The sequence below is a fragment of the Gigantopelta aegis genome, chromosome 15 (genome assembly GCF_016097555.1).
Source record: "Gigantopelta aegis isolate Gae_Host chromosome 15, Gae_host_genome, whole genome shotgun sequence".
In the NCBI taxonomy this organism is placed as follows: domain Eukaryota; kingdom Metazoa; phylum Mollusca; class Gastropoda; order Neomphalida; family Peltospiridae; genus Gigantopelta; species Gigantopelta aegis.
In genome coordinates, this window is record NC_054713.1 from 44182013 (window position 1) to 44207850 (window position 25838).

At 37.9% G+C, this 25838-nt stretch overlaps 1 protein-coding gene across 1 annotated transcript in view; it reads right to left on the minus strand.

Moving 5' to 3' along the window:
- LOC121390356 overlaps positions 1-23506 on the minus strand; it is a 161492-nt gene extending 137986 nt beyond the window's left edge. The window contains exon 1 of the mRNA XM_041522149.1: positions 23277-23506. Within this exon, the coding sequence (XP_041378083.1) occupies positions 23277-23330 (54 nt within the window). The 5' untranslated portion in view covers positions 23331-23506. The remainder of the gene's footprint in view (positions 1-23276) is intronic.
- Between the last annotated feature and the right edge of the window lie 2332 nt (positions 23507-25838).

A 25838-nucleotide genomic window follows, 5' to 3' on the forward strand; every position in this document is an offset into this window, starting at 1 on the left:
CGATGGTGGTTGTAATCATGATAATAATGATGGTGGTGGGGTGATGATGATGATAATGATGATGATGATGGTGATGGTGATAATGATGATGATGATGATAATGACGATGGATGGTAGTGATTATGGTGGTGTTAGTAATGATTATGTTTATGATTATGACGACGGCGACGACGATGATGATGATGATGATGATGGTGATGGTGATAATGATGATGATGATGGTGATGGTGATAATGATGATGATGATGATAATGACAATGGATGGTAGTGATTATGGTGGTGTTAGTAATGATTATGTTTATGATTATGACGATGATGGTGATGATGGTGATGATGATGATGTTGATGGTGGTGGTGGTGGTGATGATGATGTTGATGGTGGTGGTGGTGGTGATGATGATGATGTTGATGGTGGTGGTGGTGATGATGATGATGATGATGATGATGTTGATGGTGGTGGTGGTGGTGGTGGTGGTGATGATGATGATGATGATGATGATGATAATGACGATGGATGGTAGTGATTATGGTGGTGTTAGTAATGATTATGTTTATGATTATTACGACGGCGACGACGATGATGATGGTGATTATGATTATGACGATGATGGTGATGATGTTGATGGTGGTGGTGATGGTGGTGGTGGTGGTGGTGGTGATGATGATGATGATGATGATGATGATGACGACGACGACGATGACGATGATGATGATGATGATGACAATGATGAACATGAACATAATGGTAATTACAACCCATAGTTTTGACTACGGCTACTGCTACAGTTTGTACAAAATAATAGTGTCACTGCGCCTTCAACTAAAGAAAATAATTGGAACAAAGCGTTCCTTTTTTCTTAAGACAAAACGTTGTAAAACGTGTGTAGACTTTTTTGTAGTTACGTGAGTAAATTAATTATTTCCACTACCACGAAAACTGGAGTAATGCTAAGTCGTGCAGTAAAGGTAGAACATGATTAAACTTTAATCAAATGGGCAATGAAGCCAGGGCTAAAAAGTCGAGTGTTTACGTTTTAAAGATAAGATTAAATGTTCAAAGACGGAAAAAACGTCAGTTGACCAATGAGGGTTAGTGGTGTTCATTACACGACCATTACCAAGAACATCGCCACATTAAAAAAAAAAGAAAAAAGTTTTACATCTATACGGCTTACAAACCAGAATCTGTTGTCTTGATGGAATATAGAACACCATTGTTTTACTTGGTCTTTAATGGGTTTGCTTTCTTACTTTATCTTCATATTCATATTTTAAAGTTTTTGTTTATATGTGCTTGATAATTTTTTTATCTCCCCACCCCACCACGCTCTCTCTCTCTTTGACATACATTCATTATTCTTTCTTCTCACAAATATTCGTTTCCAACCCGAAATATCCTCCGATCAAAAGACCCTAAAAATAGCTTGTGACCTGATATGTTATATGCCAGGGGAAATGCAAATAAAACTGACAATGACACTGAAATTTCACAACAGCTACACCATGACAAGAAATTGTAAAACAGAAAAAAATCCTTTACACTGGTTTTCGCTTAACGTTCGCAGTCAATTGCATTGCAAATGACGGAAAACAAATTCGTACTCATTTTTTAATTAACGAAGCTTAACCGTGATAAAACTGTTCCTTTACCGGTACTTAATTTACACTTACGGCAGAGAAAACACTTTAGAGAAATAATACAACTGGAAAGAACCGAAGATATGACTTGAAGCACTTTCTGGGATGCTAGTCTGGAAAGCTTGTTGTTGTAATAAATCCGGGTTTAAACTTCTTGGCATAAACCGGATTATGTTTCTCGCCGGAAGAGAAATCTTTCTATCGAGGTTGTTAGAAAAGCAGAGCGAAAGGATAGAGTAGACGACATTTCCCAAAACATCCAAGCTCGTATGTCTTGGACTTGGGGCAATAAAGAATCGTGTGGGTTATTTTTATGTGCTTTCTTCTAAAAATTCCACTTATGTTATCGTTCGAAAGAAGCCTTTAGAAAAGCGACAGATTGAGCATGTTTCATAAAAGACCAGAGTGCATACATCAGCTTGTGAAAACAGACATCAGCTTTTTAAAATAAACATGACAGACGAATCTCAATTTGGGGTATGCTGCATTGTTACCGGCCTCGGTGGCGCAGTGGATAAGTCATCGGACTACAGGCTGGTAGGTACAGGGTTCGCAGCCCGGTACCTTCTCCAACCCAGAGCGAGCTCTTAAAGTCTCAATGGGTAGGTGTAAGGCTACTACAACCTCCTGTCTCTCACTAACCACTAACCAACTAACAACTAACTCACTGTCCTGGTCAGACAGCCCAAATAGCTAAGGTGTGTGCCCAGGACAGCGTGCTTGAACCTTAATTGGATATAAGCACGAACATAAGTGGAAATGAATTGTATTGTGTAGAGCCGTCATTTAAAAAGCAATAATTTATGACTGCCGCTCCCAGACCAGTGTACTAAAGCCTGCGCAGTTCTACCTTTAGTCTCTTTGTACTGCATTACAGTTTATTTTAGAGACAATGCAAGTCAAGCTGCACACCTCGGCTGTTTTAACATTTTGTCTTCACCCCTATACATTAAAAAACGAAATTTAATTGGTATATAATTTAATGGTAATTTGTAAAGAAACATTTTTATTTTTACTGGAATTCTTTTTAAAACTGAGAGAGTACTTATTAACATGCCCCTATACCACTAAGGTTTTAGGCATTTAAAACTGAATAACATGTTTTTATATGAATTTTAACTTTATTCATATATGGCTAATATTTACGAAAGAACATTCTAGTTTTAAATCGGCTGTGCAGTTAAATTTCAATGTGATAATTGGAGGGCTAGTTGAAATTGAGATGGGCCAGTAAGATTTGTCTTCAACTGGCCTTGCTGGCGACCATGGTTTTCATGTTAGTTTTAATTTAATGAATACAGTTTCTCTTCTTGTATATATTTTGTTTTAATATAATGACATGAGCAAACACTAAAAAGCATAACATTTCAATGTAAATACCAAATACAAAATATATTTTTAAAAGTCGGGTGTACATTTATTGTCTTAAAATTCGACTGATTTCGGCTTTGATTAAAACTATATTACCAAATTAATAAATATTGTAACAAACATATCTTAATATTTATAAAACCAACATGTCATTAAAACAAACAAACACGCACGAGTGGAGAGAGAGAGAGAGAGAGAGAGAGAGAGAGAGAGAGAGAGAGAGAGAGAGAGAGAGAGAGAGAGAGAGAGAGAGGAGAGAGAGAGAGAGAGAGAGAGAGAGAGAGATAGAGAGAGAGTAAAACGCATATCAAAGAGCCTTTGCTGCTATTTAAAAGGACATATCGTGTGACGGTAGTGGGGTTTGACCCAGTAAATCAAACGAAACAAAAAAACCCAACCCCAACAACCCACGATAAATAAATAAATAAATAAAAATAAGAAAATAAATAAAATTTAAAAAACTAAAACCAAAACACTTTTGTTATTTTTTATTACTGAAACGGAAAGGCGCCGTGTTTTTGTTTTTGTTTTGGGTTTTTTGCACATTCAGTAGATCATCATCCCTGACAATCAGCTTGTTAAATACGTACCATTCACTGATTGAACAACTACACTACGGGTTTCCCCTCTCACAGTGGTGTAATAATTAAACAAACATCGCGTTAGTACCCCCCCCCCCCCCCCCCCCCTAGCGGCGAATAATGAGCTATATACATGCCGTCATATTACACCAAAACTCAACATGTTTATTGTCGAATTCAGTAAACATGACACAGACACAAATACACAAAGGAATATTTTGACAAGACTGCTAAACAGTTGTTTCTGTTTCACAGTGAGAGACGCAATTTTGTTCGCTTTAATTGCAACACGAGCTGTGAAGAACGCAAAACACACAAGTCTGCAATGTAAAAAAAAACCCCAAAAATCCAGAAAGAGGAAAAGTAAAAAAAATGAAGAAAGGAAAACGCATAATGACTGCTGGGTTTGTAAATGAGTTTCCAAGAAAAGCGAGGCATATGTTTTAAAGACTGCATGCCTCCCCGTACCCCGCTTGGCTTAAAACCTGAAAACAAATTTGTAACTTTATACAAAATTATCGCTCGCGTGTGCTCTATTTGTTTGATTTTCAACACAGCTTTTAAATCACTGTAATTCATCTTAAGGAAAACACAATTCTACACATCCACACACACAAAACAAATCACAAAATAACCATCATAAACTCCTTTAACCATTCTTTGACGATTTTCTTTTTGCACAAAATGTTTTAAAATTCGTTGATGATTTTTAAAAGATTGTTAACATCTGTTAGGTTAATGTTTTCATCCTGACAATGAGCAGTGGTGAAAAGAATTTGATTGAGCATGTCCTTGAAACATGAAGTGGTTTCAAGCGGTGCGAAGATTATAACACTTTTCAAGGACCCACGATAGAGTGCTTCCGGATTCCAAACCTCGACTGTCAAAGCCCTAAGTATATTATCACATAGCATGACGGCTACTTCGAAATTTCCTGTCATCAGTTTGTAGTCACGTGATCACAATGATTTGACAGATGGCTATAAAATAAATGTCTGTTTAGTTTCTCTTTCTGACTGTCTGTCTGTCTCTCTGTTTCTATAGTTCTATCGTTATATCTAATAGTATTTCTTTCTCTTTTTCTTCCATCATTCTCTATTTTTCTAACTCTCTTTCTTTTATTCTGTACCTATCTTCCCTATTCTCTCTCTTTCTCGTTCTCTCTCTCTCTCTTTCTCTCTCTCTCTCTCCCCTCTCTCTCTCTCTCTCTCTCTCTCTCTCTCTCTCTCTCTCTCTCTCTCTCTCTCTCTCTCTCTCTCTCTCTCTCTCTCATATATATATATATATAAAAAAGAATAGATGTTGTCAAGATGAACGACTCCCATTAAAAAGTTATTATACACATACGCAGCTCTTTTTTCAGTGAAGGTAAGAAATCAATTTAGAGGGAAGTCAAAACACGCTCTGCTGTGGTTATGACTCCGACGACGCGATAGGGAATATTAATGTTTAAATAAAGACAAGATACAGGCCGTGTTTACCTCCCCCTGTCGTTGAATTGTCCCCGCGTTTGATAAATAGACTATTGAAGAATGAGGAATTGCACTAACATCTGGGGCTGGAGATAAGTGAAGCTCGCGTTCTTCTCTCTGTTGGCCACACACGCGAGAGTTCCCGTCAAGAGATAGCGAATATCTTTATAGGTTTATTATCAGATGAGGGCTTTAACGTCTTTACCTAGAATCCATGATTTAATGTTATATAGCTAAGTCGGGGGCCCATCCATCATTCAGACAAATATTCACCCAATCACCGATACATCCATATATTAATTAATTAATTTAACAATCCATCCATACATCCACATACACACACATTCTTGCCTACATGCATCCATCCAAATTCATTCACCCATGCATTTATCCATCTACCCGTCCATCGTTTCATCCATCCTTCCCCATCCATCAATCCATGCATGCATGCATCCATTCATCCATCCTTCCTCATCCATCCATCGATCCACCAACCATCCATCCATCCATCCATCCAACCATCCATCCATCCATCCACCATCCATCCATCCATCCATCCATTCATTCAACCAACCAATCTATCCATCTATCCATCCATCCACCAACCATCCATTCATTTATCCATACATCCTTTCACCCATCCACTGTTTGGAATCGAGTTGTTGGTATCTTCAGATGCTAATAAAAACAAGGGGGGGGGGGGGGGGGGGTCAGGATTCAGCTCAGTCGGTTAAGTGCTCGCTTGACGTGCTTGCGCTGCAGGATCAAACCATCTCGGTTGATCCGTTCAACTAATTTGGGGGTTTCTCGTTCAAAGGCCGTGGTATGTGTTTTCCTGTCTGTGGGGCAGTGTATATAAAAGATCCCTTGATGTATTAGGAAATATTTTGCGGATTTTCTCTGTAGACAGCGAGTCAAAATTACCTAAGTATTCACTAGACAATAATTAATCAATGTGATCTAGTGGTGTCGTTAAACAAAACAAACCTTAGAATCGAGGCAGTTGGTAGTCTGAACCTAGCATAAAGCTAGGTGGGGGCGGAGGTGGGGGTGGGGGTGGCATGCTCGAACCTTGAAACGTACTGGACATGTAAAAACTGTTTCAAGTCGAATTGTTCTTATCTTCAGACGCTACTAAAAACACACAACAACACACAACAACAACGAACAACGTCAAAGTTATCCAAGTCTATTTTTTTTACGCAAACACCACCACTCTCCCAACATTTTTCTCTTATCACCTTGCACCTGTCCCGACACGTAATAAACGTTACCTAGCAGATGAGTCTCGGAGCCATGCGCCGGAGATAAAAATAATAATCATTTTGTTTTCCTTGCTATCTCGATCCCCGATCTGACATGCATGTTCAAGTTGGTTTTCGTGAATAGTAGACGGGTCTTGTAGGAGGGTTTCGCCGAATGTTATGACAAGTGTTATGTGTTTGCCGCCATGCTGGGTCGACACCAGGTAGAATGGTTCAGTGATTCGGAGTATAACACGCATACATCATCGAGCCTAAATGATGAGGTAATATCATGCGATGAATTATGAACACATGTTTTGTGTTGTCGTTGTTTGGTGGTGCCCCTTTACACCCGTTGTACAGACAAATATGGATGACAAAATCTTATGACAAAACCTTAAAGAAATTTCAAAATCGTATCTCTAGACAACGCAACCAAATGTTTGACATATAATAGCCGATGATTAATTATATCAATGTGCTCTCATGGTGTTGTTAAACAAAACAAAAACAAACTTTAACTGTACAAGACAGAGACAAAAGGAAGTGATGGTGGTTACGTCTGTGGAAATGTCACCTAGAATAGTTTGTGCAATTCACGATAAAAAGGAGTCGTGAATTTTCTGCCATTGTAACATGTACAGACTAAAAGTTTGTTTTATTTAACAACACCACTACAACACATTGATTCGTTAATCATCGGCTATTGGACGTCAAATAAACACGACAAGATGACTAAAAAACATGTTAAAAGTATTTTCCTGGTTAGAATATCACTATCTGTACAAATAAGGTGTTTGTTGGTTTCCTAATATTTGTAGCAGCACAATCCAGATTTCACCTTCCAATAATTTCGTACACACGAAAAAAAAATATATTACTAAGTAAAATGAAAAATGACCTATAGACATTAACACACGACCGCAAACGCATTAGACACTCTGCAGATACTGGTATTATAAACAAGAAACTATATTTAATATCCAATTTTGGTCGCCAAAAAGACTCTGTAAGTCCAATAGGTCTAACCACATCGGTAACCAATCAATTTTAACAGAGAACGTTAGATTCATCAAATTTCATTGAGAGCAACCTAGTATATGACCATCTTATGCCTATAAACTGTAATGTTTTAGTAAACAAATATTTAATAATAATAAGTATATGACTATCTTATGTTTATAAACTCTAATGTTTTAGTAAACAAATATTTAATAATAATATGTATATGACTATCTTATGTTTATAAACTCAAATGTTTTAGTATTTAATAATAATAAGTATATGACTACCGTATGTTTATAAACTCTAATGTTTTAGTAAACAAATATTTAATAATAATAAGTATATGTTACGGGGATCCTATAATACCCGTAACTGAATGAAACACGATTATCCAAATATCTCTCCTAACTGTATATCTATTAGATCTCTCTGTATCGGGCAGTATATACCCGCGTGGCTCGTTTCTAGGTATGAACAGAGATAAGATGTTATATAAAGTATATATAATATAGCACGTTCAGTTCACTAGAAAACACAACAAAAACACAATACACTTTGGAATCTGTATTAATCTACGCTGACAAATGTACTGCCGCAGTAGTTAATTAACAACAACAAATAGTAACAACCCAGAACTGATCACTTAATTAGTTAATCACTAGGTGTCTAGTTTATACAATATTCTAATCACTTCACCGTGACACAACACCCACACGTGTGATAATTGAGAAACGCTTCCAGGGGAACTTAATTAATAAAGGAATTACAACTCTATTCCTAACTGGTTAATTTTTAATTAACCCTTATCTACTCATTCAGTAACCTTGTAATACAGAATTAATACTGGTACCTATCACAATAAAGACAATAACCTACAGTTTACCTAGATCCTCTAGGATGACTGGTTAAGCTTTATATATATTAGACAGTGAGCCTACAGTTTACTGCGTCAGATTACCGGCAGCACCGTCTAAATAATATTGGTATAATACAGTATTAAAATATTTAAAGTCACATCAATCACATCAAGGTTATACAACAGAGCAGAAATAATATTTACCAAGTCCAAACGGACGCGTTCCCTGGAAGCCTTCCAATATGTTTCTCCCTCATATCTCTAAAACCCTAGCTATTTATTATAAAACCGAATATCGCCTGGGGGTACATGGCGGCACCGAATACCTACAAGTGATATTTCCACAGCCACCAAGACGAGAATTTTCTCTTAGATGGCCAGACTCACTGTCGCCTAGTCGCCAAAATTACGGTCGTAAAAACCGCACTCGCGGAGGTATTACGTAACTACTGGCCACATGGCCTCCGCAACTGGTCTGGGTGTGTATTGAAAATAGCACGACCACCGTCGCGCAGAGGTATTACGTAACAAAGTGCCCACCTGGGCTTAAGTGCATATTGGAACTGCACATGGCCTTCTAAAACAATTAATATCGCCACAGGCGAAAACAAATTTAAGAGCATGTTCCGTCACAGTATATGACTATCTTATGTTTATAAACTCTAATGTTTTAGTATTTAACAATAATAAGTATATGACTATCTTATGTTTATAAACTCTAATGTTTTAGTAAACAAATATTTAATAATAATAAGTATATGACTATCTTATGTTTATAAACTCTAATGTTTTAGTATTTAATAATAATAAGTATATGACTATCTTATGTTTATAAACTCTAATGTTTTAGTAAACAAATATTTAATAATAATAAGTATATGACTATCTTATGTTTATAAACTCTAATGTTTTAGTATTTAATAATAATAAGTATATGACTATCTTATGTTTATAAATTCTAATGTTTTAGTAAACCAATATTTAATAATAATAGGTATATGACTATCTTATGTTTATAAACTCTAATGTTTTAGTATTTAATAATAATAAGTATATGACTATCTTATGTTTATAAACTCTAATGTTTTAATAAACAAATATTTAATAATAATAAGTATATGACTATCTTATGTTTATAAACTCTAATGTTTTAGTAAACAAATATTTAATAATAATAAGTATATGACTATCTTATGATTATAAACTCTAATGTTTTAGTAAACAAATATTTAATAATAATGGCAGGGACGTGATAAACTTGAATTCAACAAGACCGATCAAACCGATAACATCTTAAAGTTTATTTTGTTTAACGACACCACTAGGGCACATTAATTTATTAACAATAGGCTACATTTTTATTTTAGTGTGTGTATGCGTGTGGGTAAAATTTGGCATGCTTCCAGCAAAGAACTGTTCAAGCATGCCTGCCGTGAACACAACCTCTGATTTCGGCAGAGAGTTCTGCCCATGACAGGGATTTCTTTTAGTAGCAAGGGATATTTTATATACACTACAGATAGGGCAGCACATACCACAACCTTTGATACACCAGTTGTGGTGCAAACAGATATTGTGTCCACTGAGGTGATTCGACCCTACGACGCAATCACCTCATGAGAGCACTCTACCGACTTAGCTAGATCTCGCAATCTCATCTTAGGTGAGCGCTCTACCAACTGGGCCACATCACGCTCCCCATGCTGAAATGGGATGAGTTGCGTTTTCAACACGCGATGCTTAAGAGGTTCTCTTATAAACTATCTGGTGAAATCTCAAGCCATCCCCCCCCCCCCCCCCCATCCTTCCTTTCCAGCCTGAAACCTGCAATCTGTAAGCTATCAAGGCGATGAAAGTTTGTTTCTGTTCGGCCTTTGAAATAACTATGTGGCAATTTGCTACCCGTTTGTTTGGGAACCGGAGACGAAATCACTCGAGAGAGACTCTTAAGACTCGCAGAACAGGCCCAGAGGTAAACACGCCGTGTGGCTCGGCCAGGCAGACGCGGTATTACACCTGAAACAGGGCAACACCTGGGTGAATAAACCGACACCAGTTTACATCACATTAAAGCAGCAATGTCAGGATTATTTTAAATATTCGACGGTACAGTATTGTAGTTACTGTATTGCCGCATCTGGGCGAATAAACCGGCACCAGTTTACATCACCTTAGAGAAGCAAAGTCGGGACTATAACTACTACAGATACTTGACAAACGTAAACTGTTTGTTTCTCTTGAACGCGGGTGTTTAGGAACACATGTTTAAGACAAAAAACAGGCTTTGTAAATTCGGCTCTTAATGTCTCCTGGTGGCAGCCATTTGATGCGAACCATTAATAGTTTATTACTTCTCTTTGTGGTGCTACCCTTCTACTGCAATACAAGGCATACAGGGGCGGGACGTAACCCAGTGGTAAAACGATCGCTTGATGCCGGTCGGTCTGGGATCGATCCCCAACTGTGCCATTGGGCTACTTCTCATTCCAGTGCTCCACGACTGGCATATCAAAGGCATGTGGTATGTTCTATCCTGTCTGTGGGATAGTGCATATAAAAGATCGCTTGCTATTAATGGAAACAAATGTAGCGGGTTTCCTCTCTAAGACTATATGTCAAAAATTACCAAGTGTTTGACATCTTATAGCCGATGATTAATAAATCAATGACATCTAGTGGTGTCGTTAAAGAAAACAAACTTCAACAAGGTATACGATTCTGGAATGAATGAATGTATGTTTAACGACACCCCAGCACGAAAAATACATCGGCTATTGGGTGTCAAACTATGGTAATGCAAATAAATAAAGTGATGATCAACATCAATATAAAAATTCAAGACAAACAAAAACAGTGTAAAGAACTGTGCAAAAACACAAATATCACAGAATTTTACGGATACTGAATTTTACTCAAAACTTCAATTTTGTGCTGTATTGGCCATTCTCAAAGAGAATGTTACACCCCTGCACCACGGTGAGGTTACAGCACACGCAGGGGCGATTCTGGAAAGTCGAGATGGCGTCTTTAACTATACATATAACGCCAGCTCGTCGTTTGGAGAATAGTACCGTTTCTCCAGACAGAGCTGGCTTCTGGTTTGGGGCGATTGAACTGAAAACTCAAACTGAAAACCTTTCCCAGGTGATCGTACAGATAACAGACGCAGCATTTCTGTAAACGTAACACAAGACAGTGTTTATTTTTAACCCCCAGAATAGACCATACGTACATGTTCATCCGGAAAATAAGTAAACAGATTAGTAAATAAATACGAAACTAAACCACATGTATTAAGGATTTTGAATGACATCTTGTTTTATTTTTTAATGTGCAATTTTAAATACACTAAACATAAATCGCTTTTCTTACAATTTTCTCCCTACATTTCAATTACATTCTAGTTGAGAGAATTACAATCACCGGATGAAGAATTGTAGAGAGAACTTTTAACGAAAGTGATTTATGTCTTAACGTTTCCCATGTAGAGATTTTCGTAGTCAAGTGTTTTAAATATATTAAGCATTATAATTATTGATATATTTCAACATAATGTTGAATTTAATATTTTATTAATATTTTAGTGACTACATAAGTCAGGTATAATCATTTAACACCCAATAATTAATGTACGTGCTTGTATTCAATTAAGGTTAAAGCACGCTTTCCTGGGCACATACCTCAGCTATCTGTGCTGTCTGTCCAGGTCAGTGGGTTAGGGGTTAGTGAGAGAGAAGTGTGTAATTGCCTTACATCTCTCCACTGAACCCTTAAGACTGGGTGGGTAGGTGCGGTTCCAGAGGGTGGCTGGGGAGTTCTGGACTGCTAATATACAACTTCCATGCTGCGAGAACCAGCTAAAATAGTTTAGCTAAAAATGGCTAGCTGAACGTATTCCATGCATCCATAAACATATTATTTTTCCACCTGACCTAAATTACTAAGACAAATATGACTACAACTATATAAATGGACTGACCCTATAACTGCATAACCGTTACCAATAATATATATATCACCGGAACATCTCATGTGCCCTGAAAATACAGGTTCTTGTTCTAAAACGTGTCCTTTCCAACAAGCTGCACTTATTTCTAGGCATGCTTCAACAAATAAAAAATATTAAAGTTTTCATCTGATTGTCTGAAGTGAAGAACAGAAAGAAAGAAATGTTTTATTTAACGACGCACTCAACACATTTTGTTTACGGTTATATGGCGTCAGACATATGGTTAAGGACCACACAGATATTGAGAGAGAAAACCCGCTGTCGCCACTTCATGGGCTACTCTTTTCGATTAGCTGCAAGGGATCTTTTATATGCACCATCCCACAGACAGGGTAGTACATACCACGGCCTTTTGTTATACCAGTCGTGGTTCACTGGCTGGAACGAGAAATATCCCAATGGGCCCACCGACGGGGATCGATCCCACACCGACCGCGCATCAAGCGAACGCCTTACCACTGGAGCGGTGCAGGACTTACGATTCCAGTCTGGAGTTGCCATCATCTAACTGACAGAACAGTCGAGTCTCGTAAACCATGTTATAAACTCCACGGCTTATTCAAGTTGTTTTACCTGCAGACAGGTGAGGGAAGTCTGTCTGAGTTACTAGGAAGATTGGTAAAAAATATCCAAGAAGAGATAAGAATATTTTTAACAACACCTCATTAGACATTAAAACTACGCCTATATTGGTGTGTTTTATAATATATGTTCCTCTGATAGAGAGTAACAGGACATTCTTTCTGTGTCTGTCTCCCTGTCTGTCTTTTTCACCCTCCCTCCCTCCCTCTTTGTCTCTGTCTTTCTCTGTCTGTCTGTCTGTCTGTCTGTCTGTCTCTCTCTCTCTCTCTCTCTCTCTCTCTCTCTCTCTCTCTCTCTCTCTCTCTCTCTCTCTCTCTCTCTCTCTCTCTAAACAAATATTCCCAAATCGTTTTTAATCGTACACATAAGCGACAAAATAGTAATATTTTAAATATACATACATTCATGTACAAGTATTTGTAGCTAAATTCAACAAAAAAATATCCATAAAAGAAAAGAACACATATTCATCTAGCGAAAATTATAGTAAAGTAACAAACAACAACAACAAAGAACAGCAACGAATTTTAACAAAAGTGAAAAGAAAAAGGAAAAAAAAATATATATATACAATTGTAGCACGAACTAAAGTCCTGTGTCTCTTGGGCAACTGCTTATTAGATTTCGAGTCAGTAATGTCAGGCACAATACTATGTCAATATTTCAAATCGCCAGGCGTGTGACACGTAAGGCACACGTGAAAGGGCGGGCACCGCGCAACTGGTCTGGTACCGCCCTGGTACGAAAATGAGAGCGTGTGTACGGAGGTATGTTTTAATTAAATGTGTCACCTCGCAATAATCGCGGCTCGCAAGACACGGCAACAGCTTAGTTGCGTTGTTAGCTGTCACATAGTTTACACATATTATACACGTTTTGTTTAGTTAGTAAAATATACTAGCTTCTTGAAATTCATGGCGTATGTGCATTCATCTAACACCTTATACAATACTTATACCTGTCTGTTATCCTGTCCGTGGGGTGGTGCATATAAAAGACCTCTTGCTACTAATGACAAAATGTAGTGGGTTTTATCTCTAGGACTATACGTCAAAATTTACCAAATGTTTGGCATCCAATAGCCGATGATTATTAATTCAATGTGCTCTAGTGGTGTCGTTAAACAAAACAAACAAACACAATAAACAAACTTTCTCTCACGTTCTGTCACTCTTTTACTACAACTCTCTCTCTCTCTCTCTCTCTCTCTCTCTCTCTCTCTCTCTCTCTCTCTCTCTCTCTCTCTCTCTCTCTCTCTCTCTCTCTCTCTCTCTCTCTCTCTCTCTCTCTCTCTCTCTCTTTCAATCTCTGATTCCCTCTCAACACACAAAAACACACACACATGAGCGCACACAAAAAAGCATAAAAGCACACATACAAATACACATAAATATTTATGAAGGAAAAAAATACATGTTCTGTATTAATGCGGTTTTGTAAAATAATATTTTGTCTTTCTGTTATTTGAAAAGATAGCAAACATGTATTTCTATATCATATTATCGCTTGCTGTTATTTGAAAAGATTTCAAACATGTATTTCTATATCGTAATATGTTGTTTTCAGCGTTCAGTGGTAAGTTCGTCATGGGATGATAACTATTAGCGAGGAAATCGTAAACTGTATTTTCCATTGAATCCATGTATTCGCATTTATTGTTATTAACCAAGTGAAACGCTTGAATGAAAACACTTCTGAACGCCCAATACCACACCACTTTAAAGCTTTAAAGTCGTAGATCCTAGTTTCAACCCGTGAAAACCATAAGCGTACGAGACGGGGGTGGGGTGGTGGGTGGGTGGGGGTGTGTGGGTGCCCCCTAGTGCTGGACAAATTCAGGCAAAAATTATACACAAAATCAGGCAAAATGTGCTAACCTGAGACCATTTTACCATGTATTTTCATCATTCTACTCCTCAAAATTAGTTGTTAATCCATAATATGAATAAAAGTTGTTATTCAGATTCGGGCATTTTCGTTTAATTCGTACGCCTATGGTGGAAACGGACACTACGTAGTTTTGTTAATGTAGAAATCTGTGGCACATTTGGATAAAGTTACAGTAGAGTGAAACAAGAGACTGATGATGAAACGGGGAAATACCCTTTAAGCTGACACTAAAGCTCGCGTCTCCATAACCGTTTTGTCTCAGGCGTGTGTCCTATTTTATAAATAGGAACAAAACCACTTTGAGGTGTTAGGAACACCAGGATGACCAGAAACATTTAAATCTAACAATAAAATCTAAGTAATATGTGATTTCAATTAACCAAAATGGCTCTAATAGTGAACAATACGTCGTAGTGTTTATAAACGAGGGTTTGTCCAGTGCTTTGAAGAATACTATCTTCATAGGAGTTCGAGCTCCCAATTTTCTAGGGGGCAGGCTGATTTGTGCCTGGAACGAAAACGCCCGAATCTGGATAACAACATCTATTCATATTAGCATTACGGCCAAACAGCTATACACGTGTATATAAGGTTGCAAACAAATCACTACGCATTAAATTTATACATGGATTACAATTAATATTGTGGGTAGAATAATGGAAATACACGGTGAAGAGGATTCAGATAAGCTAATTTGGCTCGAATATCTCAATACGTTTTTCCCGAATTAGAGGATTTGCCCCAGCACAGTTGTTTTGTTTAACGACACCACTAGAGCACATTGATTAATTAATTAATCATCGGCTATTGGATGTCAAAGATTTGGTAATTCTGACGCATTGTCATCAGAGGAAACACGTTACACTTTTCCTAATGGAGCAGTCTTTTATATGCACTTCCCCACAGACAAGAAAGCACATACATGTACGACGGTCTTTGTTCAGTTGTGGTGCACTGGGTGGAACGAGAAAAAAAACCCCCTATCAGTTGAATGAATCCAGCGAAGTGGTTCGATCCTGTGACGCAAGCACCTCAAGCGAGCACTCAACCGACTGAGGTACATCCCGCCATCAACTGCCCTGACCAAAACGTTTGGTATGTTTAACAATACCACTAGAGCACACTGATTTATTAATCATCGGCTATCGGATGTCAAACAGTTGGTATTTTAGACGTATAGTCTTAGAGAGAAAACCCGCTACATTTCTCCCATTAGTAGCAAGGGATCTTTTATATGCAACCCATAAACAGGGTAGCACATACCACGGCCTTTGATATACCAGTCGTGGTGCACTGGCTGAGACGAGAGATAGCCCAATGGGCCCACCGACGGGTATCGATCCAAGACCGATCGCGCATCAAGCGAGCGCTTTACCACTGGGCTACATCCCGCCCCCGTCCTGACCAAAGAAGACAGGACAATTATTTACTATATGCACATTAGTAGCTCTTAACAACATCATGGCCACAACGCGCCTATTAACGTAGAACGGGCGGATAATTTACGACCTGTGTGTGTAATTATGTATAATTAATAAAGTGAGCGTGGCCTTTGTCGGGTTTCTCGTCTAGAGTTGATGTCAGTTTCAGACGATTTGGAAACAAAGGAGGGATGAATATTTAACCACTACCGAACACTGATAGAAAGCAGGTATTGGGTGGCAAACAATGGTACAGGCATGTTTGACATCGTTAATGCATGAAGTCGGCAGATATACATCAATATAAATATCATGTTGGTCTCAAGACAATGGAGGTTGAAGTAAACACAAATATAGCAATAGTGAATGCTACGAGATATAAATTAATCTTTATCATACAATAAAAACACGTGTGTTTTGTTTAACGGCATCATAAGAGAATATTGAATAATTAATCACCGCTATTGGATGTCAAACGTTTAAAAATTCTCACATGTATACGACTTCGATTTTCAGTCAGTTTTGTTTCTACTTAACGACGCCAATAGAGCACGTTGATTAATTAATCATTGGCTATTGAATAACAAACGTTAGTTAATTCTGACACGTAGTGTTCAGAGGAAACCCGATACATTTTTCCTAATGCAGCAAGAGATCTTTTATATCATTATATGCACTTTCCCCAGAGGACAGCACATACCACAGCATTTCATATACCAGTTGTGGGAAAGACCCCATGGATCCGTTGATGGAGTTCGATCCTTCGACCCAAAACACTCCAGGCGATCACTGCACCGACTGAGCTAGACTCCGCCCACTTTATCACAAACACAAATTGACTTTTAAAATTTTAAAAATTAAATTAGCGAATGCCTGGAGATATGTGGGTTTCTTCTTGTTTTTTTCACTTCTTCTGGATTTTGTTTGTTTGTTTGTTTGTTTATTTGTATTGTGTTGATGACAATGACATTACAGCCCTCTTCGTTAACGTTTCTATCCAGGAGCCAGATGGCGCCTACTTGTATTGTTTGTATAGATAGTTGGACATATTTTAGTCGCAAAATGAAAAATGGTCCCTATGTAGAGGGCTGCATTGGATTTTTAAAATATTGTTTGAGGTTTTGTTGTTGTTGTAGATGCTGCTGCTTTTGTTTTTCTCGGGTTTGTGGAGCTTTTGGAATTTGTTTTTACTGTTGTTTTTTCCCCATTGTTTTGTTGTTTTTCTTCTCTTCTTTTTTTTTGGCTTTTATTGTTGCTTGGGTTGGTTTGGTTAGTTTTGCTTTGCTTTGCTCAGCTTTGGCATTTTATTCAGTTACATGTTGTTGGAAGAATATTTATTGTTAAATTAAGAAATAACATAATTAGTTGCAGCTACGTGGGTTGTGTCTTCGTGTTTGTTTTTCTTTTTCTTTCTCGCTTGTTGCTTTTCTTTTCTTTCTTTTTGTTCGTAGGCGGGGGAGTATTCAACCAGTTAAATTACTACTGTTTACGTCATGTTATTTTTACGTCGTTAGTTGTTCTAAATACACGACCACCATTCAAACACGAAAACATTCCCTTGTAGAAGTTTTAATATTTTGATTCAGTCTTTTGTAACCGGCGCCTACCTAAGGTAGCGCAATGAGCCGAGATTACTAGAATTGTTCCACGCGCACCTGAGGCAATCAGGTAATTCTAAATAAAGCTTAGTTCATCCTGGTAGTTTTTAATCATATTCTCTAATTATACACCTGTAATATTTCTAAAAGCGTCATGTAGTACAACGTGCACAATATATTGTTATGCACTTTTAAGTTTTTAACAAATATTTGTGAAGTATAAATATTATTGTAGGCGTGGAGTGGGGGGCAGACAGGACATTTCAAGAGAGTGTGGAATATAGGTAAAACTATGTTTCGCAACAACTAGTTTATTATATGATGCACCTCGGTGTTTTCAAACTAATACACTATACAGTTAAGAACTAAAAACAATACGAACTAAATACTGATTAAAAGAATAGGATATATTATTATTACAAACTACGAACAATAGTTATATTTAAAATATTTAATTCAAATTTGATATATTGTTTTTTTTTTGTTGTTTTTTTGTCTTTTTTGTTTTTTTTTCTCTCAATAATATCTGATGAACATATGTATAACTGACTCATAAAATCGCCTCAGCGTATCCCTTTTTCAGAAATGATATTTATAATCTTCCCGTTTTACTAAATAATACGAAAACATATGTACCAATCCTACAACTAAAATATTGCTTGACTTTTCCCTTTTTTCTCATTTTTTTTACGGAGGATGTCTGTGTTTTTTGTTTGTTTTTTGTTGTGTTTTGTTTTGGGGAAGGTTAATTCGACATAATAATTATTATACAGATACGTAATTATACATACACGCATGCAATAATACGCATACAGACATACATACAATATAATTAATTATAATTATGCGCATGCAATATATAAATAAATGTGATACTAAACCTGACGTATGACGGAATAGAACAATAATTCGTAATTTAATTATGACTACGTTTCTTTAAACTCGTTTTAAACATGTTAAATATTGCATGTTTACTGAACATTATCGTGTCGACGTCCATTACCTGTTCTCGTGTTATAACAATAACAACTCGCCAACAAAGGCCAGAAAGGCAATGAGTTTCTCCATTATTTTAATCTGTAACATTACATCGCGAAAATGCTTATTCGCAACATAAAATGTGAAAACATAAAGAAAGAAATCATCAGGGGTCAGGCTTTATGGATAGATATACGACCAAGGGTGGATACAGGTTGCATAGTACCAAAGAAGAGAGTTCCGTGTCAAAGTTCGACGTGCACCGTCAAATATTTACGGAGTAAAAGAATGAATGAATGAATGAATGTTTAACGACACCCCAGCACGAAAAATACATCAGCTATTGAGTGTCAAACTATGGTAAATGCAAAACATTAAATGATGAACCACATCAATATAAAAATTCAATAGTTAAATAAAAACACAGTGCAAAAAATACAAATATCACAGATATATAAAACTAAGAGTAAAAGCAGTTGTGGGTGTGATTGGTAGTAATATATGACATTGATTATTTGTGCAAATACTATTGTCCATTGACAATAAATAAATACACTTTTATTTCTTATACAGAAGTTACGCAGCATTTACCAGTCTAGGTTGAAACTAATCGGGGTACCCCCCAAAATGGAACTGCAATTTTCAGCAAAAATGAGGGTTGCTATTAAAAACATTAATTAAATCTCTTAAATTTCTTGCAGGTAGATTAGATGTGAGGTGCCACACTTTTTATTGCTATACTTGTGTGTGTTGATACGCTGCTTATATCAGTTTTATTAGTTAACTTTATCGGCAATAGGAATTGATTTGGTCTATTAGAACTTACAGTCACTGGCTGAGACGGGGGGGGGGGGGGGGGGGGGACGGCACGAGGGCCATGTTTATTCCCCAGTCCTCACCAATCACCCCGCTCCCCCACCACCCTCCCCAATCACCCCGCTTCCCCACTACCCCGCTCCCCCTCCACTCTCCCCAATCACCTATCTTCTTTTCAATCACCTTTTATATTTTCCTGTCACCCCATAACACGACTCAGACAGTTTTGTTGCCACCCTACCCCCCACCACAAAATAATGTCCCCCAATATAAAATCCTAGCTGCGCCAATGGATAGTTCCTTTGTTTTTTCGACGAACTGTTCCAATTGCTGTGCCAAATTACCTCATTCAAAATTCATTAGCACCACCAGTGCCCCCGGCGGCTACCCACTCTGGTCGAGATGCTTTGTTTCTCTCTCTTTTCAGACAATTAGCCAGGTTCTCGTTGAATGTTAAAAAATATATATGGACATAGAAGTGTGTGTGCTTGTATTATAATAAATTATTTAGTGTATGCTTGTGCTTTTGTTTTCTTTAAATTTCTTTAGTGTGTGTTGCTTAAACATTATTTACAAAATTCTAAACTGGTTTGCGAGCCGGTCCTCCAAAGCTACAATCCTATTTTTTCTACATTTTGTGCATATTTGACCAATAATGATCACAGCTGATATGTAATGTCGAAGGCGTCATTGCACGAGGCAACGGCTCCTTCGAAACACCAGTGGCTCAGGAATTTTTCTCTTGTATTAGGCTGTTCTAATGCGGCAAAATATTCTGTTTCAACCCTTAAATGTTTGAAAAGTGCCATTTCATTACATGGCTTATTTCCCTCTAATAATTTTCCTTTGGTCCAAATTACCCTTATTACTTTACTCCAGAGAAAAAATCACAAGTTCGACGCATAGTTGCCAACTTTATGTCTGATTCCGAAAATCACTGTGTATGGATTTAATCTGATTGCTGTTTCCAGCGAGACCGATCCCTCCTCCCACCCACCCCTAAACCCTTTCCTGTCAGGACGGGCGTGCACTACAAAAGTTTGCTCTGAATGTGCACGTTAAGACCTTTGACCTGACTTGACCTAATGGATACAGTTGTTTTGAAAGACGAGTAAAAATTAAATCAAATTTGGAAACATATGACTTCATGTATATATGTACGTTTCATTGTAATTGAATAATTAATAAGTAATTTAAATATAGGATTGAAACCCCTACAGTACCCGCTCCCACACTCAGGTTTCGAATACGCTAACTAACTGTCACTGTAAGGCAGCCAAGGAAAGGAATGATTAGGAGCGAGACGTAGCCCAGTGGTATTTAAGGCGCTCGCTTGATGCGTGGTCGGGTTGGGATCGATCCCCGTCATTGGACCCATTGGGCTATTTCTCGCTCCAGCCAGTACACCGTAACTGCTCCAGCCAGCCAGTACACCACAAAGGCCGTGGTATGTGCTATCCTGTCTGAGGGATGGTGCATAACAAAGATCCCATGCTACTAATGGAAAAATATAGCGGGTGTCCTCTGTTAGACTATATGTGAAACTTACCAAATGTTTGACATCCAATAGCCGATGATTAATAAATCAATGTGCTCTAGTGGTGTCGTTAAACAAAACAAACATACTTTTTTAAAAGTCGCAGACCCTAGTTTCAGCCCATGAAACCAGACACCATGTTTGGTTAATCTACAAACCTGTAACACATCTGGATAATGTTACAATAGAGTGAAACAAGACTCTGTGACGTTGAAATGGGGAAATACCCTTAAACATAGACCGGGGCTCATCTTCATAATAGTTACTTCTCAGAGGTACGTGCGCTTTTAGAATGATTTAAAAATGCATTTCGTGATAGTATAAACACGAGGATGACCCGAAACACGTTGGATGTACGGAAATAGAAAATCTAAACAGTAAAATGCAATTAATGTCTAAACTGAATGACCAAGAATGGCTCTAATAGCGAAAAATATACCGTATAATTAAAAAAAACTAGGGTCTGTCACATACGATATATATATATATATATATATATATATATATATATATATATATATATAGGTTCATGGAAAATGCAATGTTTAACGGATGCATGCAATAAACGTATTTAATTTCAAAAGGTAGGATATAACAATTTAGTCGGTTTTGGATTTCTAGGTAATATTGTCTTCCAATTAAAAAAAAAGTTACATCCCCTCCCTAAAATAAACACCGTATCCGCCCCTTATGGTGGCGGGGTATCCAAGTCGTGAGTGATAAAGCATGGCGTCATCAGGGAATAACCCCAAAGCGTTATTGATTAAACGTAATACTAACGGGCGAAGTGATATTTTAGTTCGTGTTAGTTTTATTTATTAAACAATTTAATGTGCGATAACCATATGATATATCGTACAAGAAGGAGTGTTAATGTCAGTGGTATGTTTGGTTCGCCACTATTATCTCCAAGGAGACGAGGCACTCCGGAATGTTCATTCAAGTTCAAAACTAACCTAATACTAATGTTTAAATTGAATTTTTAAAAACAAATATTTTTAAAAATCAGTATGATGTATTTCGGCTGTATTGCACTGGCATTATAGTTCGATGGATTCTAAGCCAATTTACATGGGGGGGGGGGGGGGGGGGGGTGGTCACATGTGTCCCGAGACCCCCCCCCCCCCCACCCACCCGCCGCGCCCGCTTGTTTCAAGTGCCCCTTTTTATGACTTTTTAAATTGACATCCAAAATAATTAACACTATAAATATCTGTAAACTCATTTCTAAGCATCTTCATTTCAAAATGTTTTGGAGAGAATGTTCCGGACCTTACCCCACCCCCACCCCACCCCACCCACTTACATATATCACTCCCTTTGGGAGCTCGGCTTATTTGCCCTCGACGAACACGAAGTGCCCTTTTTAGAATTTTGTGACCCCCTTCACAAAAATCCTAAATCCGCCCTTGAAGTTTATCATGAATGTTTCAAGTCCATGCTATATATGTATCGAACCTCACCTAGTAGGGTCCAATGTTTTCAGGATGGTTGAGCATCACTCATAGACCTGTAGACTAAACTTAGGGGTGGTAAAATAATCTGACTATTAACTTTGCGTATAATTAGTATTTTGTTTAAGAATCATCTATTCACAAATAATGAGAATGTTTTGAAACAGTTTGAGGGTGTTTCTACGTAACATTATTAAAGTTTAATTTATTGCCCTTTGGGCCGTTGAATGCCACCCATCTCCAACTCTCACCCCCACCTCACCCCTCATCGACTCTTACCCCGCCTCAACACCCTCTCCGACTCTCACCCCGCCTCACACCCACTAGTATATTCCCGGTTAGACTGGTCACACCAATATAATGACTATACTAACATAAATAAACACAAATGATGTATGTATGACGATCTAAAAGTATTTACTACCACATAGATCTACCTTCTATAGAACTCAGGAGCGATTTTTAATTGCTTCTTATTTTCCAGGGGAGCATGATTCGAACCTCAGCCCTCTAGAAATTTCGCTCGCCACACCCTCACATTTCAAAGGGCGAATACAGAAAATATTTTGCGGGGGAGGGTGGGGGGGGGGCTGACGGGGAAAGGATACCTGAAACAACTTATGAAAATAGTTTCACAATAAAAATAAAAAGAAGGGGGGGGGGGATAAAATCACTTGAATATTTTAGAAGGATAGGTCCCCTGGTGCCCCCTCTGGTTCCGCCTCTGTCCTACATAAATTCCTGCACACTCGTCTGGGTCTGCCACTGCAACCCCCCCACCCCCCACCCCCGCCCACCTATGATATGAACATTTAAAATCTTACCTGGAAAGCCATGGAAAAGCAGACGAACATCAAAGACGATTTAAAGGTAAACATTTCCGATGATCTAGTCCGGTCAGTTAAACAAAACTAACTGACAACTGCAGACGAAATCCCAACACTATCACAAATATCACGTAAAACCCAGAACACCTCTTCATCAGAGGGGAAACCAGAATAACTGATCACTGATCCGAAAAAACAAAAACAACAAACAACAACAGAACGAGAGAGAGAGAGAGTTTTTCTGTCCAACAGCCAATGAATGAACCGGCGTAAGAAATTAACTACAATTACCCCATTGTGGCCGTCGCGCCGATAACCCAATCAGCGGGTCCGTCTCATACGCTGTCATTCATTTGCCTTGGCGGTTGTGGTTCGCTCTTCGTGAAGCAGTACACGAAACTAGGAACTCGGAAGAATCGAGCGAGCGAGTCGGGGAAATAGCGTGGTGAATTATTAAAGAGCTTTGATTGGTAAAACACGCACAAGTGGCCAAAAGGTTCTTCTCTGGTAATGAAACTGCTTAATGATACCGCAGATGTGCGATACAAAACTGCTACACAGACTGGGGGTTGTGTTTGTGCAGACGTTGTTTTTGTCAGTTTGCGTGTGACACATATAAAAAAGCTATTGCAGAGGGTTACGGGAATATAATATTTATGCATATGTATATACAATACGTGCGTAACAATCTTAAAATATGGATGGATGTATCTCAAAAGCAGAATTGAATTAATAGACTGAGTCAGTTGTCACCGCAGTTTCGTATAATTTTAATTTAACTCTTCTCTGTTATTTAAAGATGCACTCCTCAAGATGCATAATGATAAAATCTATTTATATAAAATTTTCTTGTGAAATATAAAGATTATACCCTGAATTGTATACCCACAAAATATTCTATCGAGATAATTCCATTTATTACTATTTATTAATTTTCATTATTGTAAATTTAATAACGATCACCGACAGGATAACAAGTAACGTCAGAGTTTGAATTCGAAGTGTATCTCTTTATTGACAAATAATTGGCTGCTATTTTAATGTATACGGGATGAATATTTTCTATGTATACGTACTTTATGTTTTTCGCCAAGATTCTTACAGTAATTAGTTTAGTTACTGCAACTAATCACAGTTACATGAAAAAATATCGAAGTATGATATTTACAACTTTGAGAATGTACCTTTAATATTATAATATTTTTTTTTTTACCAATTCAAAATAGAAGCAAAATTAGTTTTAAAGGGACAGACCCTAGTTTTTAAACACTAAGGCATATTTGCCACTATTAGAGCCGTTTATGATCACTGAAATCAAGGTTGTCATGCCACGACCAGAAGCGGTCAGGTCCTTATAAGGGCCCTACGGGCAACCTAGGGAAACACCCAGCGTCATAAAGGTCTGTAATTAACGAGCTACTCTCGATTCACTAATATCAAAACCTAAATTAGCTCGGCCATTTTCCTTTCGACCGACCGTTCAAAATTGCGCCAAATTTCCTCAATCAAAATTGCGCACCCCTTTTCTCTTTGGCATTAACGGCTCCACTCAAAATTCCATAGCACCACCACCACCCCCATCCGCCTGCTACCGATTCGATCGGGCTGCTGGTGCTCCCTTGCACCTGCCAGTGCAGGCGGTCCCTCCTCTCCCCTCCCCCTACCTTTCCTGTCATGGACGGAGGAGCCGGCCAAGGCCGGCTCTTGTGCCCACGACAGGCGTGCGCTACAACAGCTTGTTCTGAATGTGCACGTAAAACCCTATGACCTGAACTGACCTGACTGAAATCAAACATTACTTATATTTTATTGTTTAGATTATCCATTTCTGTAGAACCGAAGTGTTTCTGGTCAGGGTGCGTCTGAGAAGTAGCGGTTTATTGATTCGAATTCAAGTCTTTTTTAAAGAATATTTCCCGTTTTAACGTCACATACTCTTCTTTGTTGTAACTTTCTGTTGTAACTTTATCCAAATCGGTTACAGGTTTGTAAATTAACTAAACTTAGTGTCCATTTTTTACTAGTTAAAACTAGGGTCTGCGCCGTTAATAAACTAGTCTGTTTTCGCTTTTTATAGATATCGTCAATTACTAAATATTAATAATAAAAAATAAAACTAAGATATATCGTCGCCATTTTAACACAATATAGATTCAGAAATATATTATTAATAATTCATGTAGGCTAATCAACAGATGTATTTTCATCAGTCTGCATATGTGCAGACAGAACAGAACAGAACAGAACAGAACTGTATTCGCTCATAACACAATCGGTGTTACATTAGGGGTGGTTTACCAACATGTCAGCAGCAAGATAACGTTAATCTGAACAACAAACTCGTAATACATGGTCAGGGCCGTATCTCTACACAATGCAGAGTCGAATGGGCATTTGGCAAAATGGTGGTTGATTTTATACATCTCTATCTAGTGCCTCGTGTATAGGAGGACAGCCACTCCTGAAGAGATCCTTTACTGGAGATTTCATACTTCCTGCTCCGCCACAAAGAGGACTGCCACTCTCAGACTAGTTTACTAAATCAAAACTAGCACCGGA